Source organism: Porites lutea, chromosome 4 (assembly GCF_958299795.1).
Source record: "Porites lutea chromosome 4, jaPorLute2.1, whole genome shotgun sequence".
Lineage (NCBI taxonomy): Eukaryota > Metazoa > Cnidaria > Anthozoa > Scleractinia > Poritidae > Porites > Porites lutea.
In genome coordinates this window covers 40,924,209-40,941,324 of record NC_133204.1, presented here as the reverse complement: position 1 = coordinate 40,941,324, position 17,116 = coordinate 40,924,209, and the positions used below count along the sequence as shown (strand labels likewise).

At 38.5% G+C, this 17,116-nt stretch overlaps 1 protein-coding gene across 1 annotated transcript; it reads right to left on the bottom strand.

The window, feature by feature from the left end:
• Positions 1-7,787: 7,787 nt before the first annotated feature.
• Positions 7,788-16,499, bottom strand: LOC140933600 (uncharacterized). Its single transcript, XM_073383208.1, has 11 exons — positions 16,384-16,499; positions 15,652-15,725; positions 14,334-14,351; positions 14,189-14,206; positions 13,449-13,664; positions 11,871-12,020; positions 11,424-11,531; positions 10,460-10,638; positions 9,605-9,663; positions 8,979-9,076; positions 7,788-8,703 (listed from the first exon to the last, which is right to left on the bottom strand). The coding sequence occupies exons 2-11, from the start codon at positions 15,704-15,706 to the stop codon at positions 8,318-8,320; spliced, it is 1,287 nt and encodes a 428-aa protein (XP_073239309.1). The 5' UTR covers positions 15,707-15,725; positions 16,384-16,499; the 3' UTR covers positions 7,788-8,317.
• Positions 16,500-17,116: the final 617 nt, after the last annotated feature.

Below are 17,116 nucleotides of genomic sequence, written 5' to 3'. Positions count from 1 at the left end.
ATTCTCTAGGAGAACTTAACCATTTGCCAACCAGCAACAAAACGGATAGTTTTAGCATCTTGATTTATTTTATGTCAAAATTAAATTCCTTAATGAAAGAACTTGTTCAAAAAAGACATCCCTGATCAAGATATGGTACAAAATAAGCCGCTGTAGGTTGTAAACAAGCTGCCAATGATGATGAAAGAAGTCAGAGTTTCGGGCTGGTTTTTTCCAACATTTGCACAAATTATGCGGTGAAATCGATGCCATAACCTACCTCATGAACCACCTGACTTCACGAATCGACAAATATTAACGTCAATATGTGGCTACGGCAAAGAAACCTTTCTCCACCACTGACATATTTCCATCGGTCGCTGTACGTGCATACAAAGTTACATGCGACAACTTCGCAAATGCAGCCACGTCGTTACCGCAGCATTTCTTGATCATAATAAAGTCCAGAAAACAGATCTTAAACCACTGACTACTTTTTACTTTGTAAAAAGTGAATGAAGTCCTCCATTACGATAGCTGTCAGTTCCGTCTGTAATAACGAAATTCTTACGGATCGACTCAACAAAATACGGCTGCGTACAGTCTGATGTTCAATTAATTTCTACTTCTGTAGTAAACAAACCATGAACGTATTCTTTCATTGTACGTTCGCATGAATATGTGTTGGCTTTTCCTGTAAAACAGCTTTCATAAGTTATCGTGTAATGAGTGCAAAAACTCGTGTTTTGAAGTGCTGCTGTTTGTCGTTTGACTGAACTGAGTTTTGAGAAAGTTCAACGCTGTTAAATCGTGAGTCATGATTGGCTTACGATGACTTTAGAGAGAAGCCGTGACTTGATCACGGTACTAGAACCATATTTTTTACCTAAAAGACTCCATTCTACCAAAAGTTATTTTATAAACGCAATAGACCACACTTTCTATGGGTCTACCGGCGTGATAACCCACTTGGGATGTTGGGAGAACACTCGAAAAGCTTGTAAATCACTCGCCTTCGGCTCGTGATTTACAAGCTTTTCTCGTGTTCTCCCAACATCCCGCGTGGGTTATCACGCCGGTAAACCCATAGAAAGTGTGGTCTATTGCTTAACTAAATATAAATATCATTATCATCATCATCATCATCATCGTTATCTCCATCATATAATCATCACTATCATATTATTATGACAACCACATTAATTGTTATAATTATTTCTTTGATCAGTATTGCGTGCTGTCGTTGTTTTTAATAAGCAGATTCCTTACTTTTGTTAATATCGAGTGCGCATGTTCTGTAGATGTTGACTCTCCGCATGCGCCAGTTCGTATGGAAACTAAGAAGTGTTGACCTGATAAGTAAAAAAGTATATTAATTTACACTCCGATCCATCAAACAATTCCTGGTTGCAAAGCGATTAAAACATTTTATTTATTTTCACTCTCCAAAACTAATATAATAAATCTCTCAAACTACTCTGGTACTTCTTTATAAGTACCAGTAGAGAAGACCAGAATGTGTTTAAATAATCAATTAATGTAAATTACATTTGTTCCCTTTTAAAATAAACACTATAAATACGGGTACCCTGGGTTAACTGTCTGGATTGATTGAAAGAGTGTAAACAAGTCTGTTAAAAATTATTCAGTTTCTCTTCACGCCGCCCACGCTGTCTATTCCTGAGTCTTACAAATAAACTGACGAAATCGCTTTTAGCATTTTTTAAAATCGGACGGTTAAAGTAACCGGACTGATAATGCGGTCGGACTTACAAGTTCCTCACCACCGGGGTTAAAACCTACATTGAAATGTCCTAGACGCAGCCTAAAATCAGTGAAGGGATAAAGCGGTTATTTGTTTTAGGACAGTTTCCCTGTCTCGACTGTTAGGATAAGACCAACCGATCCAGAATCTAATTAATTAATAAAACGAACTACTTACAGGTCAAAGAATTAAGTTCGGTTGCGTGCTCTGGATGAAGACCTGAAATCGTAGAAAGCAAATTTTGAAATAAGTCATGTATTGTATCGTCAAACTTAAGAAACACTTGTCACTCAGAACCACAGCAACAAACCAATAAGGTGAGCTGGATTTTTTGTAGACCTGAATAAGTGAAATCTTTATTACCAAATTGCAAATTAAAACAGCAAACTGATCCTTAAGGCAGGAAGAGTGAGAAAAATATAACATGTACGTGGTGAATTACATAATTCACCATTTATTTCAGTATTCTTTCTTTATTTTTGTTCTCTCATTCTTCCTGTCGTAAGGGTCAGTTTGCTGTTTTATACTTATTATTTGGTAATCTAAGAAACTCCTATTATAATAACAGTATATAATCCAGCAAATACATTCACTCGCTGTTGCTTACCATGTAAAGTATATACAAAGTTTGTGTGATTCTTTCCGACGCAATCCTTATGTTGTGGGTTACAATTGTTAAAATCATAGGTGATACATTTGTTGGAGCTACCATCCCTTGAATAGGTGTCTTCGCTTCCACAACCTGACCAGCATTCCCCTGTAAGGAAAAAGATTCAACTTAAGCTTTAGTAAGCGATAATAAATGGAGAGAGAGGAAAACGACCGGTCTAGCCCTTGGGAAATGTGTCATCAAAGTTATTTTTAGACCAATTAAACATTTGAAATTAATCGGAAGGTGGCTTCCGAAGAGGTCCGCAAATTTGTATTCTGTGCTGTAATAGATAATATTGGAACATTATGCTCCCGTGGACTGTCGCCATTACAATATTCTGCATTGTTTGCCTTGAGGCAGTCGCTCGTGGACTTGATGACGTTTCAAACGATCGATTAAACTGCGCGGACGTCCATGAAATTAGACTTCTGGGCCCAGTTGTTCGAAGGCCGATTAGCGCTTAACCCGGGGTTAAGTTTAACCCAGGATTCTTTTTCTTGTGTTCAAAAGCATTTTCCCGGATAATTTTCTGTGCCATTTTTAGAGCTTCCAATCATCAACTTGTAGACAAAAAGAATTAAAACTGAAATGCTTTCTAAGCTTTCATATCTGAATTCAAATATCGCTATGGGATATATCACCCTGGGTTATCTTAACCCAGCTTTGACCAACTCGGCCCTATTTAAATACAACCTCCAAAAATAACTTTTATTAGTGAAATTGACATAACTTTTCCAGATTAAAAAGATGATGTTTTGAAAATAGATGGAATGATATCTACAAGAACAGATCAAAAATTTTGCAATTATCAGCACTAAGAAGTTATCGTAAAAGCTATCTACCGTAATGCTGAATTCCAAAGACGTTGTATCCTTTAGCTTTGGCTTTCGCAGCACATCTGCAAATCAGTTTTGGGAAATAAACATCCCACATTCCCCAGTGAACAGGGATACCACTGTACACAGGACTGGTTGGATCTCGATCAGTCATCAGTAGTTGAGACAACGGGCGGGGTTGTACCATGGAGTCGTCGAAGCAGCCAACTCGAGTATACTTGACCGGGCAGTCTGAAAAGAGACAAGAAAAAAGAAAATGAAAGCAAATTTCTGCGGCAAAAAGTAAGGGCAGTTTGACTTTAACCGCGTCAGGATTAGCTCAGTCGGCAGAGCGATTGACCGCAGAGCGGGAGGTCGCGGGTACGATTCCCGGGGCCGGACCAATCCTCAGGGTCTTAAAATAACTGAGAAATTAAGGTGCTCCCTTTGCAATTCCTCATTAAGTACTTTCGTGCTAAATACCTTGACACTCAAATAAAGAGCTTATTATTACCTGATTTATTATTTTTGTTTCAGTTATAAAAAGCTCTTAGTATTTTTCTTATTCTTGCCTGGAGTCAAACCGTTCACAAATGCCCCCACATTGACCATTACGAGAGGAAGTGGGTAGAACTTACCACTTCCTTAAGTGAGAACTGAGACTGCAGGGAAGGCTTTTTATTCGAAATTCGACTTTTATCCCTGGTTTTATTCTTTTTCATGGTTAGGCTATGTTCACGCTCAACCGAATAGCTTTTCTTGGCACCAAGAAAAACCCTTTCAGATATCTGACGCTCCACTTTCGAGATCGGCGCGAAGCAGCCTCTAGACTTGCTAAAAGTCGACCTCTCATCAGTTCTTAAAAATGAGCGAAGCGAGCTTCAATGCATGAGGTCCCGTAGTGATCGAGCGAGCGACGAAGTCTGGCATAACCAACCAGGAAAAAAAAATAAAGGACTTTTTGGAAAGTCTAAGCAGCTTCGTTCCGTCAGAGAAATCGCGCCACCACAACCGCTGTAGCGTGTGAACAGAAGCCTTATCTGCTATGACTTTCGTGGCGTCGCTCAAACTATCAGGTATAGTGTGAACATAACCTTAAAGTTTCAAACGTAAAAAGACTGTTTAACTACACAGTTGCTGAGAACGCCCAGGGCCGGTAACTTAGCTCTAATATAGACCTGCTTACCATAAGAACCTGATACGTCTCTGCTCACGAATACAGCTATCCAGATAAATTGAAATAATATTTGAAGAATCATCATCAGTGTCTGGCAAGTCTGATAGAGAAGTAATATGGACAGAATTAATTCATTTTACTAAATAATGTTTCTACGGTAACCGCTAGTTTCACGTCTCTCAGAGAGAGTGGTCTGTATTGAGAACACTTTAGTCGTTCTCAGGTATACTGAGAACTATGCCGAACAGTTAAAGAAAATCGCTATTGGCACTGAAGAAGAAACCAATGTTTTGCTTAATCGTCAATACATGACATAAGCATAGGCGCGGGTGTTTTCAAAGCCCTCCAACTTTTACTTATTATATAACATACTGGTATCCACAGTAGAGCCAATTACTGACATTTAACGTCGGCTGCTATGGGAAATTAACAGCCTAGTAGTCGATTTTCAGGATTAGTAGATATTTTGTGAGAGTAAACTACATGAAATTGATCTTGAAAAGCAATTACTAAACTGAGAGACGTTTTGGTTTAATCACGTGCATAACAATGAGGAAACTAGTATCACCTTGGCGCTTTCTAGACTGCTTTTTTGAAAAGTCCGTTATAGTTCTTGCAGTGAAAATTGAAGTGTTTTTTAACTAGCGTTCTTTTAGTTTTGTTGATAAAAGATCTGGTGGTAAAAGATCCTTTTTATTTTGAAGCCTTACTAGTAATTGAGTGGTAGTATTTTCGTTAAACCGATTTAATTAGTCTTTAAAAAACTAGAACTGTTCACGCCTAATTGCCTCTGTCAGTTACTTACCGTTCTTGTTATAGCAGTACTCTAAGCTAAACAGGATGGAATTGAATAAATGTTTTCTGGCCAGTTCTTGAGTCTAACAATTTCTTTTTAATTCATATTTAATCTTATGGTCTAACCATGTTCCAACCTGTCGTTCATGGACCTCTTTGGCAATTGGATCGCTCTGACATTTTGTCAGCACGAGGTGTAAGACACAAGAAGCAAGTCATGCCTCTGTTATTAACGCTTGATGTCTTCTGCTGCAATTAAACTGCATTTCTTCGTTTAGCTTTTATTAATTTTGTTCAAAGATTATTTAGGCACAATTAAAAGCACTAAAATAAAATTTTTATTTAAAAACATGAGAGAAACTGTAAAATGGTCACCGTAAAGATGTTCAGAAATATTACGTTCGACTGCTAGCCCTTCGTTTGGCGAATAAGCCTTTTTGGAGTCTCTTTGCAGGGGAAAAAATATCAATCTGTTCAATTCTATCATTGATTTATTAAAATCATATTTCATTGTTTCACTCCCAAACCGATCGCGACGCAACACCACAATTTCTATGAGACAGCACCTACTTAACTTTTCTTCATTATTTGTTGAATCCTTTCTATTCCCTTTCACAGACGTCAGTGGTTCCAATCCCGTAAAAGCCTTAATTTTTCCAGGCCTTCGTTTGCTTTCGCAAAAGTTGCGTGTATGACCACAAGCCAACTTGGTACATGGTCAGTACAGGTGGGGGCCCAGAACAATTATAATTTCGGCGCTGCACTGGCTGCCTGACTTAGCAGATTCATTCGTGGATCCGAAGAGAAACCTTCCCCCTTGGGCACTTCTTCGAGACTTTGAATGCGGACTCTAAACTGAACATTTTGAATTTGAATGTTTTTACCAACTTCCGATTGAAAACGCCAGCAAATCTTAATAACTAAAATGTAATAAAGGGAGAACCACTTATAAATCCGAGGAAATCTCCTCTAGTGTAAATCTAGCCTGAGTTGATGGTTTTCAGTCTTTTTACCAACGTAAAATAACTGACTTTTTCAGCGCCACAAAAGCCCTTCATCAGGGCGAATAAAAGGGTTTAATTTATGTTTAAAAAAACAAACAAACAAAACAAAGCAAAATCGAATGATCGAACTGCTTTATGGACAAATCCTTGCTGACATCATTGTTGACATTTTTGCTGATTAGCGAACTAATTAAGGGGCCGACCATTTAACTTTTGAGGGGGGGAGGTGGGGTATGGGTGTTTTCAGAAAAAAATAATGTGCAGACTGATTTCGAGGGGAAGAAAATTATTGCAAGGAAATACCTGGCGAAAAAAATTCGACACCACATCGACCCTACATCGACCCCTCATCGACCCTACATCGACTCCACATCGACCCTTACATCGACCCTACATCGATCGCTCATCGACCCCACATCGACCCCACATCGACCCTACACTCAACTTTTTTCTTTTTAACACTGCTTCGTAAATAGTGAAACTATATACCACCATCGCCACATTTCTATTGTTTTCTCTCCACCACCACCGCCACATTTCTATTGTTTTCTCTTCTCCGACTACTCCTCCTCCTCCACCTACTCCTCATTTCCGTTGTTTTCCCTCGAAAGGCCAAAAAGGCCAAAATCAGGCCTAAAAGGCCAAACTTGGAGGGACAACAATAGAAATGAGGAGGAGGAGGAGGGAAAACAATAGAAATGAGGAGGAGGAGGAGGAGGAGGGAAAGCAATAGAAATGTGGCGGTGGTGGTGGTGTTGGAGAGAAAACAATAGAAATGTGGCGGTGGTGGTGGTGGTGGTGGAGGGAAAACAATAGAAATGTGGCGGTGGTGGTGGTGGTGGTGGAGGGAAAACAATAGAAATGAGGCGAAATGTGTTTAAAAAGAAAAAAAAAAGTTGAGTGTAGGGTCGATGTGGGGTCGATATGGGGTCGATGAGGGGTCGATGTAGGGTCGATGTGGGGTCGATGTGGGGTCGATGTAGAGTCGCTAGGAGGTCGATGTATTTGTGGATGGAAAAATATATAGAATAAATGAGGAGGTGGAGGTAGAGGAGGGGAATAAAAAACATTGAGGAGGGAAAATAATAAAATTGTGGAGAAGGGAAAAAGAAAAAAATTGAGGAGGGAAATAAAATTGAAAAGGGACAGGGGTCCTCTGCGCCAGTACCCTCGTGAAACACTTATGTGGGATACCTATATGGAAGGAGACTATATGGGATATGTTGGTAGATCTTTTGCCTGAGAAATACACACAATAAAAGGAATGTATGAACGAACGCTAAAAAATACACACACGACAATTTAGTTCTATATGATGGACACCTATATCAGACACCTATATGAGATGGGTAGACGACTACATGGGACGACTATATGGGGCGGATCGACGGGTCCTTATAGGATCCCGTCTATTTTCATCGGGTCCTCTGTCCCAGAAATTACAAGGATTTGTATGGGATTTTTTCACTCACCGGGTCCCTGTCCTAGAACCCTTATTACCACACTACTATTGTTATATTTGTTATTTTGTATTGTATGACTTTTGCAGAGGGATTAAAAAAAGGCACACCTGTTAAGTCTGCTACTAAAATGACGTAGCGAAGCTTTTTTATATTTTCAAAGAAAGTCTCATGTTTATTTACATTCGCGCACTTTAAATGGGGTCACCGCCGATTAAATCAAAACATGATTGTAATTAATTCATGAAAAGTCTATATCAGACAAATTATGTGCTTAATAAATGGCATACTTCGTCGACGTTCAGTCAAAAAATTAAACCTCTAAATTTCAATTCCTCTAATACCTAAAACTCAGTACACATTCATATACTGATATCCCAAATCTTTTTACTTTACTTAAAGAATTCAATTTTCATCTGCCCATTTAATTATTGTGCCAAGAGTAATTTTAGATAGAACGTAAACCGTAAAATGTCATGGCTGTTCTAGAGCTGAATTTTTATAGCACTTCTCTTTTTCAATTGATAATTCCATACTTTTGGAACACAAGCCATTATAATTTTATTGTACGAAGGGGGCGGATTTTGAGCAATTAGACAAGAACGGATGCACCATCCTGCTAGACTGTCTATAAAACGGGAGCAATAATTACTGCATTGTTTTTCACGGTTTAACTGGTTTCGTCGAAATCATTGTCATCGCTGTCTTCAACATCATCATCGTCGTCTTCGTCGTCGTCATCATCATCCTCAAAATCATCAGCATTAAAAGTAGACGATTTCTTGGCTGATATCCCAGTCTTATTTTTGTAGCCTATTAAGGAGCGACAGCAGAAAGAACTGCATGCCGGAGCACAAAGCGACGGGCAGGACATTGGGCACCGTGGAGACGGGACGGGAGGCGGGACGGGAGCTGGGTACGGAGCAGGCGCTGGATATGACGACTGGCAAACTTGTGGGTATGGTACTGATGGTGACATGGAGCACGTAGACATCCCACAGGGAGAAGTACAAGGGTACATTGAGCCTGAGTATGCACAAGCTGGCGGGTAGCATTCTAAGTGAAATAAAAAGTAATAAATTTTGCATGCAAAGAGGTAAAATCAGGGATTGTTGACCCCGTCTATCTTAAAGGGACTCCTTTAGCCAAATTGGTATTGGGTCGGCTAGAACTATATCTTGATTCGCGACCGTGGTGAGTCAGAATAAAAAAAATAAAAAAATAAAAAACAGATGAGTGCTTAATAAACTTGAAATAGAAAAAGAGAGAAAAAATTGTTCTTTTTTCCTTTGTAACAAGATAAAAAAGAGGAACGAATCGAAAGCTCATACCTGCTTTGATAATGTTGCTGGCCCCAAGACCAGCAACAAGTTTTTTCAAATGTTGTCCTTGGCAAGCAAATTTCAGCACCAGAAACACCGTCGAAGAACTAAAAAGTAACAAGAAAAAGGTAAAGACTAAAACCCTGCGAAAATTAACCCAAGGGAAAAAAACCAATAGTGAGATTTGAAGTCATTAAGGCCTTCAAGACCTTGAAGACCGTAGTCTCGCATATAAGAGTTGCGAGGCTTGGCAGATTCAAGACATACACTGGTGCAAACCAAAGTCAAAATGTAAGGATTAACACTAACACTGAGAAAAAGCTAACTCCAAGATTCAGTTTCGAAGCCAGTCAACCCCCTACTGTCAAAGGAGATCGCATTTTCAAATTCTCCACGATTCTCTGTTTTTCCCCGAAATGTTGCATAAATTATTGTCCTTAAATTCTCCTGGGAATATGTAGTCCCCCTAGAGTATTAATGATATTTAATGCAAAATTTCAGGAACAAACGTAGTGCATTATGGGGGATTCGAAGCACTTGATAAAACACAATTTGATTCTGTTTAGTCAACTGTTTCGCTTACTAGTGTTGCAAAACTATGTACATGTAGAAAATAGTGTAAGCAATTAACATACCTTGCGTTGACCGTTTTCAAGCAGCCAAGACAGGAGTATCCCTTATAGATATCCCTCACCTGTTTCATAACAAGAAAACAAGCAAACAAATGACAAAATTCCTTGATTACACTTTCGAAAAATTTTTTTTTTTTTCAAATATTTTTCATAAAACCAATACTTTGATATGTAGAAATATTATGTTAAATAATTCATTCGAGAGAATCAAAGATTAAAATTATTTATATATGTATATTATTACCACAGGTAGTATATCGTATTATTTGTGTGCATTGTGCGTTTGTTCCTTCCTCAGGAATGGTATAAACATGTCATCTAGCAGGATTTTTGAAAACTTTACCGCTAAATGGACCCTTTGCGTCCAACAGTTTTTTTCGGCCAAGGTAGCCATCATAAAAACTAAGAGTGCAACCATTGCTTTTTCTCCTCTCATCCTTTCTTCCTTCCCCCTCCTTTCCGTTTCCTTCGTTAGTGGATTCGTTAGTGTGATTTTGGAGCTTATCGCTTCCAAAAGTCTGTCTTTTGGCGCCTTTTCACTCAAATGACGGCAAATTTTGTTAGGTTGGTTTTCAAAAAAATCGGCTTGCATATAACCTCTGAAGGACGTGGAGGAAGGAATGGATCGTACCAGACACGAAATATTTACCAGTATCCTGATGTCACAGATTCGACTTCTGTTAGGTGAGAACTTGAACCTTTTCGATCTCCTTTGTCGCGTACTAAAGAGACGTATTTCTCAAAGACTCTTAAGTTATTGAATTTATAACATTATCCAAAGAACCAAAGTTACGACAAAAAATATCACCCTGCCGGCCAAGGTAATTATCGTTTACAATTAAGTAAAATTAAACTTACCTTATTTTCGATTGATGATTGTGGTGAGGGTGTAGCCTTGGTCGTTGGTGTTGCTACTGTGGGTCGAGTGGACTGGCCTTTCGCAGTACGTTTTGGTGACGCACCTGCTGGAGTTGGGACCTGCGGCTTACCTGCGCTTGCGCCGGCGGTTATTTTTATGGCAACCAAGTAATTCTGACCTGGTGAACAGAATTGACTTAGCGGGTTAGTTTCTGAAAAAAGTATGATGCTACTTCATTAATGGAGTAAAACACAAGAATTCACCAACAATTTCACTTCTTCCCTGAAATCTGCCATGGAATTCATGTTACAACAAGGCAAACCTGCAATTAACTCGGCACTCTCCCCGCCGATGCATCAAAGACTGGTTTCAGCTTCGCACTTCGCCCTTTGAACCAAGGTTGAGTTTGCAAGCATTTCAAAGGCGTGTTTTTTGTTTTTGTTTTTGTTTTTCCTTTTTTTATCCGGCGGCCGAATTAATGATAAATATGCTTTACAATACGCGCATTTAAGAATAAAAATAAGAACAAAATAAGAAGAAGAAGAGGAAGAAGAGAAAGAAAAGAAGTAGAGGTTCTCTTGACAGGATATTCGCGGCAGGTAACCTATCCAGTTCCTTGTTATAACCTCGCCCGACACAGCTTAACTTTAGCGGCGCTAATATAACCGAGTTTCGCCAGGGTTTGCGAGACACACATTCCTAGTATCGTTGTAAATATGAGCATTCCGCAGGCTGTAACGTGTAGAGTAAGGCTCAAAAAAAGGCCCGCAAGCATGAGCAGCAGAACTTACGTTGTGTTCTAGAAAGCAGCAAATTTAATACACTAGAGCCCGCCCAGTAGACTCATCATACGAGTTTTTGATTTTTTACGAAACTAAAACCTATTTTCCTACCCTAAATAAGACACGAACGTTATGGAAATCTTTGCTAACTAAAGATAAAATCTTAAGTGATGTAACTTACAGGTCAGAGTGTTTAGTTTGGCCGCTCCGGCCTGAGTAGTAGGCTTTGTCGTGGTCCCACCCGGTTTCGTTGTTGGCTTTGCGGTAGGTTTCGTAGTCTTGGGAAGCTCTAAAGTTAAAAAATGTTTGTTTGTGGAAAGGTGAACTCCAAAAAAAAGACTTTGATATCTTTACTTAAAAAATAACCACTAGCGTGCGCTGATCGAAGATAATCAGCCCGACCGAGAGGAAAAGCTTAATGTTGATATTGATGTAAAAATGGTAAGGGGACGTTTTAAAAATATATTTTCTGGGATTAAAATCTGTCTGCTAACAATAACCTGAATCGAATTGGAAGCAGAATATCTGTTGATAGTAAGTAAAGGGTTTCATCCAGTGAAAATAGCGAAATACAAAGTTATTGGGCGAACAAAATGAGGAAGGACACGATTCTAGGCGGGAAACTTACTTTCTAACTTGTACACATAGTTTGATTTAGGACTACCACCAACACAATCTTGCGTGGTTCCCGTACACTTTGTACCTCCACCGTTTTTGCAATCTGTCGAGGATCCCTTTGAGGCATACGTGGTGGACGCCTTACCTGAGTAGCATTCACCTTATAGAAAAAAAAATAAAAAGATGCTGAAGTTTAATCCTTAAGCCAATTTGTTTTTTAAATTTTCTTGTATAGGAACGGTCACTGAAGAAACTCTATTCATTGTTGCGGAGCCTTTACCCCCAGTTCCAATATTGTTTAGTCAAATGATACTTTAATCAAGGCTAAGTTAGCCTTACTTCGCTACAGATTTTTCTCAATCTACTAACTGTAACTATCAATCTATTCGACTTATAAACAGATAAAGGAACTGCATCTTCCACTGTTATATGTAAAACAGTACCACTAGTACGCATCCAAAACAATGCATAAGAAAGCTATTGCATCCGAAATTATATCCAAGTTAATTATTGAGCTTAAACAGGAGCCCATAACCCATGGGCTCCTGGTTTAAAATAGACTCTTAGCTTGATGTGACTGCGTCCCCCTCATTCCAAATGAAAATGCCTTTTAGCCGGCTCAAACAAATCTTCTCTATTCAGTAAAACTTTCTTCGGTAGTAAATATAATACCTTTGTCTGTGCGCACAATATGTCTGACATTCTTATGTAAGATTTTTTTTCTCTAAAGTTGCTAATAAAGTTGATTAAAAGAAACTCTTAAGCTTAGTTCACGCGGCACCGACGTTTCTTCCACCGGCTGCGGGAAAATTCGTGCGTCGAGGTCAAATGTTCATTTGAAAATTTGACCTTCGCGTGTGAACGCCATAACCGTCTGAGGCCCGGTTCAGACGCCACATGAAAAGTATGGCGGCTGAACTAGGCCTAAATTTTTGTAAGGCAAAGGCGTGGTTACATGGATACGTATAGTAACTCAGCTAGGTGACGCCATTTTGGAATTGCTGAAGTTGCCCTCTGCGAATGGGCAGTTGGTAAGACCGCTAATAAAAGTTAAAATATTGCAATTTCGATATATTAAAATTCATACTTGGCTGTGGGGCTTGGGGGAATAAAACAAAAGAAATCAGCTTGAGGATCAGCAGTGAATTATACAACTTGTCTTTTGTTTTATTCTCCCAAGACTCGGAGCCAAAAATGAATTTTAATACATCGAAATTGCAATATTCTAACTTTTATCAGTGGTTTTACCAACTGCCCATAATAATATATTAAATATATCAAAATTGGTCTATTCAAGCTGGTTTGTCAGTTCCCCGTCGACGGAGCGAAATATTGAACGGTTCAGTGTGAACGAAACGTCGGGTCAAATTTTTCAGCTGAACGAAAATTGCTTGATCAGCGCCATGTAAACTTAGCGTGGATAATCTATTAAAGAAAAGTAAATTCGATTGTGGAGTAAAAAATTTATCCTGGATTAGTTGAATCGGTCTTTTAGGAAGAGGGTTATAATCTGGATGTCTATCTCACAGTTTCCAATCGGCAGCCAGTTTCATAAATTAATTATAAAGTCCTTTTCTAGTGTGCTTACCTATGTTGTTAATTGCGAAAAACAGGAAAGACTTGGCTGCAGCAGCAGCTCCGCACCGACTTATGAGGCCTTGAGTGTAACGTCCAAAGTTTTTGAAATCCACCTTTGCAGTCGATCGGATGGATTTTAAGTCGCTGAAGAGAAGAGTGTTTATGCTTCTTTTCGCCGGGTCTTCTTTAAAACATCCTACTCTTTTTACTCTCACCCCTTGGGTCACTGAAGAAAAGAATTAAACAATTATATTTAATTCAACTTTAATTAACTGTTTTTATGCTTTTTTTCCCAGGGAAATATATAAACAATTTTGCACGTGCATGCAGAGCGGTCACTTCACGACTAAAACGTGGAAGTTTCCGATGCCACGAAGTATAGATCGGAGGACCTACCAGAGATCGGAGAAGATGCGATTCACCTCCCGGAGAATCCGCCTGCATGTTTAGCGAGTTGAAATAAAGGCGATAAAGCTTTTAAAGAACATGAATTCACTTTATCAGTCATGTTTTCACTGACGTCAACGCCGTAAGTTTCTCAGTTTGGTAGGTGCATGAGAAGAGAAGTAGGATTTAGTGAAGAGTGTAAGAAAATTCTTGCGACAACCGCCGCAGATATATAATTTAAATTCTTCCACAGTGCTTACTTCATGATAGTAACTATTCTTTATTGTAATTTTTTCTCCCTTTTGGCATTCGCATATCTCACCTAAAAGAAAAAACTAATGAGGTAGAAATTTATGTTCTTACCTACGCTGGAAAACTGACCTGAAAAAAAAAACATTCAGGTGTTAGAAAATTATGAAACATTAATTCAAGAAAGTTGCACAAAAGTCAGTTTCGTTCAGTTTAAGAGAGAGTTAGCAAGGTATTCTTAGTCAAGCGTGCTACCTACCGAAGACACAGTTTGTTCCTGGGAAAATAATAATAATAAAAAAAGAAATCAGTTGGAAAGAAATCAGACAAGGCTGTTGCCTTATATGATACAAAAAATAAATCTTTTTACTAATCATGGGCTCCTTGTATTTTCTAATTTGAAGTGAATTTTCAGGAAAATATTAATATGATTTAGTTAAGGTTGTTAAGGCCAAAAGCGAAGATCATTCAAAAATTAAATGGTCTTTCTGAAGCAATTCAACTTCGCCAAAAACAAGAAGTAAACAAAAAAATGGACTTCAGCCTGCGATCAATTAAAAACCAGCAATCCTTGATTGATCAGTTGAGAACTAAAAAAACACGTCAAGTCGATGAGTTGTGCACCTGAGCACATGATACAGTCATGTGACACTTGTCAGCAGATACCCTATTTGGATAGCTATCAATTGACGATAACATGGATAAGCGAAAGATATCATTGTATAGCTACCGGAAGTCGCTAGCACGAAGACTTTTGTTACTTTAATTAGCTCCTAGACATCCTTGCTTAATCGCAATGTATCATTTTATGCAACACGGAATTTCTTCTTTTCTTTTCATTAGCCATCGCAGTTCTCTTACTGGTTGAATTTGTACGGTTTGAAAGTTTAGCAGAGCTTTCGGAACCCATCCGGATACCTTCATCAGTGATGACATTTGCTGTTAATTGCGGCCTCGTTTTGATGAGGCTGCAACTGATTGTTCAATAAATTGGGGGAAGATTGTAGCCCTGATCACGGTTCATTTCCGGTCGCAAAGTATGAATGTTTATGAACTCGCGTATCTTGGTGAGAGCAGATGGTTTTCCTGGCCAATAATCGTCATCACTGATGAAGGGATCCAGATGGGCTCCAAAAGCTTTGCTAAACTTTCAACGAACTGTTGGCGTTGAAGAATATTTTTAGTAATATTAGTGTCCCAACAGAAGAATTGTTAGTTGTCGTTGTTGTAGACCACTTGGACAAACAGCAGCGAGAGAAAGCCGGATCTTAGTGCAGTCGATCGGGATCAGCCGGTAACATAGAATAACACTTTAAATTGGGGGAAAGAAAGGCTGATCGGACAGCTATCGGCAAATGAATTACCCATGGATCAATAGCTGTCCAATCAACCTTGCATGGATGTCCAATATAAAGTTGAACACAGATTGTATGTGCCTTGGTCTCCAAGCAAGAAAGTGTGACATTTCACACTCGCTAACATAAATGGATGGACGTAAGTATAGACGGACATTTTTGTTCGAGCCAAAATTTGCTGGCCGGATGCATAGATAACCAAAGGGCCGCGCTAAAACTTACCTAGGAAGAGGACTGACGAAGTGACAGCTAAAGCCCATGCCAACGGGTACCTCATGTTTGCTGTCCAAAACGTCCTTTAAAACATAAAACTGCTAAATTTTAGCATTACTGACGAACTAGTCAAATTTGATAAGCTTGTTCAATTCCATGGTTTCAACGGATCACGATATCCTTATGGCTTAGAAACGTAATTGGCTTTAGTCACTGCAAAACACCGTTTAAGTAATCTACTAAAACAATTTTTTGCTGGAATTTTTCGGATTGAAGTAAATAGAGAGCAAAATACGTATCTAACTGTAAATATAATCTAAAATTTTATTTCTCTTAATAATTTTGTTCTGGGCTGAAACGAAAAACCGTTAGAATGTCATTCTCATTTTAGTATCTTCATCGTTTACAGTTTCCGCTCGAGAGGTTATGACCAAAACAACCAAGTTTGCATCTTATCATACAAATTTTATCGCGTAGTTTTTGAAATAAGATTTCATGTTCACAGCTTTCATAGCAGTGATAAAAGAAAAAAGCTCCTTTGCATAATTGGTTTCTTTCTCTGGATGTTCTAATGTTAGAACCTGCTCTAACTTGCTTTTCGAATCAAAAGTAATCGGAAATCACTTTAACGAGGTAATCTTGAATTTAAAAAAGGTATCGTAAAAAAGTATTTAAACTTAAGTGATTTGAAAAGTTTATTAATAAGATAAAAACAGGAAAAATGAATTGTAGCCTACCCACCTTTAGGAGCAAGAACCACGATAGATTCCCCAGATTTTGATCTGATTAAATCTTATCTCACGCCAATGATTTCTGGTTTGTTTAGAAAACGATTTTCACTTGCAAACCTTTTATGGAGACTATTTTTCTTTTTTCTCTGGTTAAAACAAAAGGTCACTAGTCCTGTTTCTATTCAATGATTCATTGGTTCTTTAATAACATATGATTAATAAACAGCATAAAACGACAATGACTGCAAAAGTGAATAGCATGTATATTTGTAAGTGTACAAAATTGCTGAGACAAGCACATCTTGTTAAAATTAGTATCTGTTAGTCTGAATGCTCTGGTTTTAACATTAAATACACGGGTTTTGGGTGGTCAACTGGCTTTAATCCAGCCACACCTAGTGTTATGGAAACTTGTCTGGTAACCTTAAATAGTTTGTCAACAATCAATGATAAGTACATGGAACAACATACAGCTGTTTATCCAAGTCTTCATTTATACTAAAAAAAGGTTATTATAAAGGCAAGCAGAGAAAAAAAACAGAAGAACAGTAGAACAAGGATGCCTACAATCAGACAACATAACAGCCAATCGCTACCACAACCGGAACCGCTGAGTAATCAGTTTCCTCTTGTGACAATACCAACCATGCTTTGGATCGAAACCCACCAACCATGAGAGAGGTTCGTGATACACCAATCACTAATGACCACGGTGGTTAACAAATAGTCCGACTCAGTAAATC

Excerpts from the sequence above, each read along its gene's own strand:
- LOC140933600 (XM_073383208.1), bottom strand. The coding sequence starts at position 15,706 with ATGAGGTACCCGTTGGCATGGGCTTTAGCTGTCACTTCGTCAGTCCTC. Across the intron at positions 9,077-9,604 it reads TTGAAAACGGTCAACGCAAG|TTCTTCGACGGTGTTTCTGG; the intron begins GTATGTTAATTG and ends GTTACTTTTTAG. Across the intron at positions 8,704-8,978 it reads CAGCAACATTATCAAAGCAG|AATGCTACCCGCCAGCTTGT; the intron begins GTATGAGCTTTC and ends TATTTCACTTAG.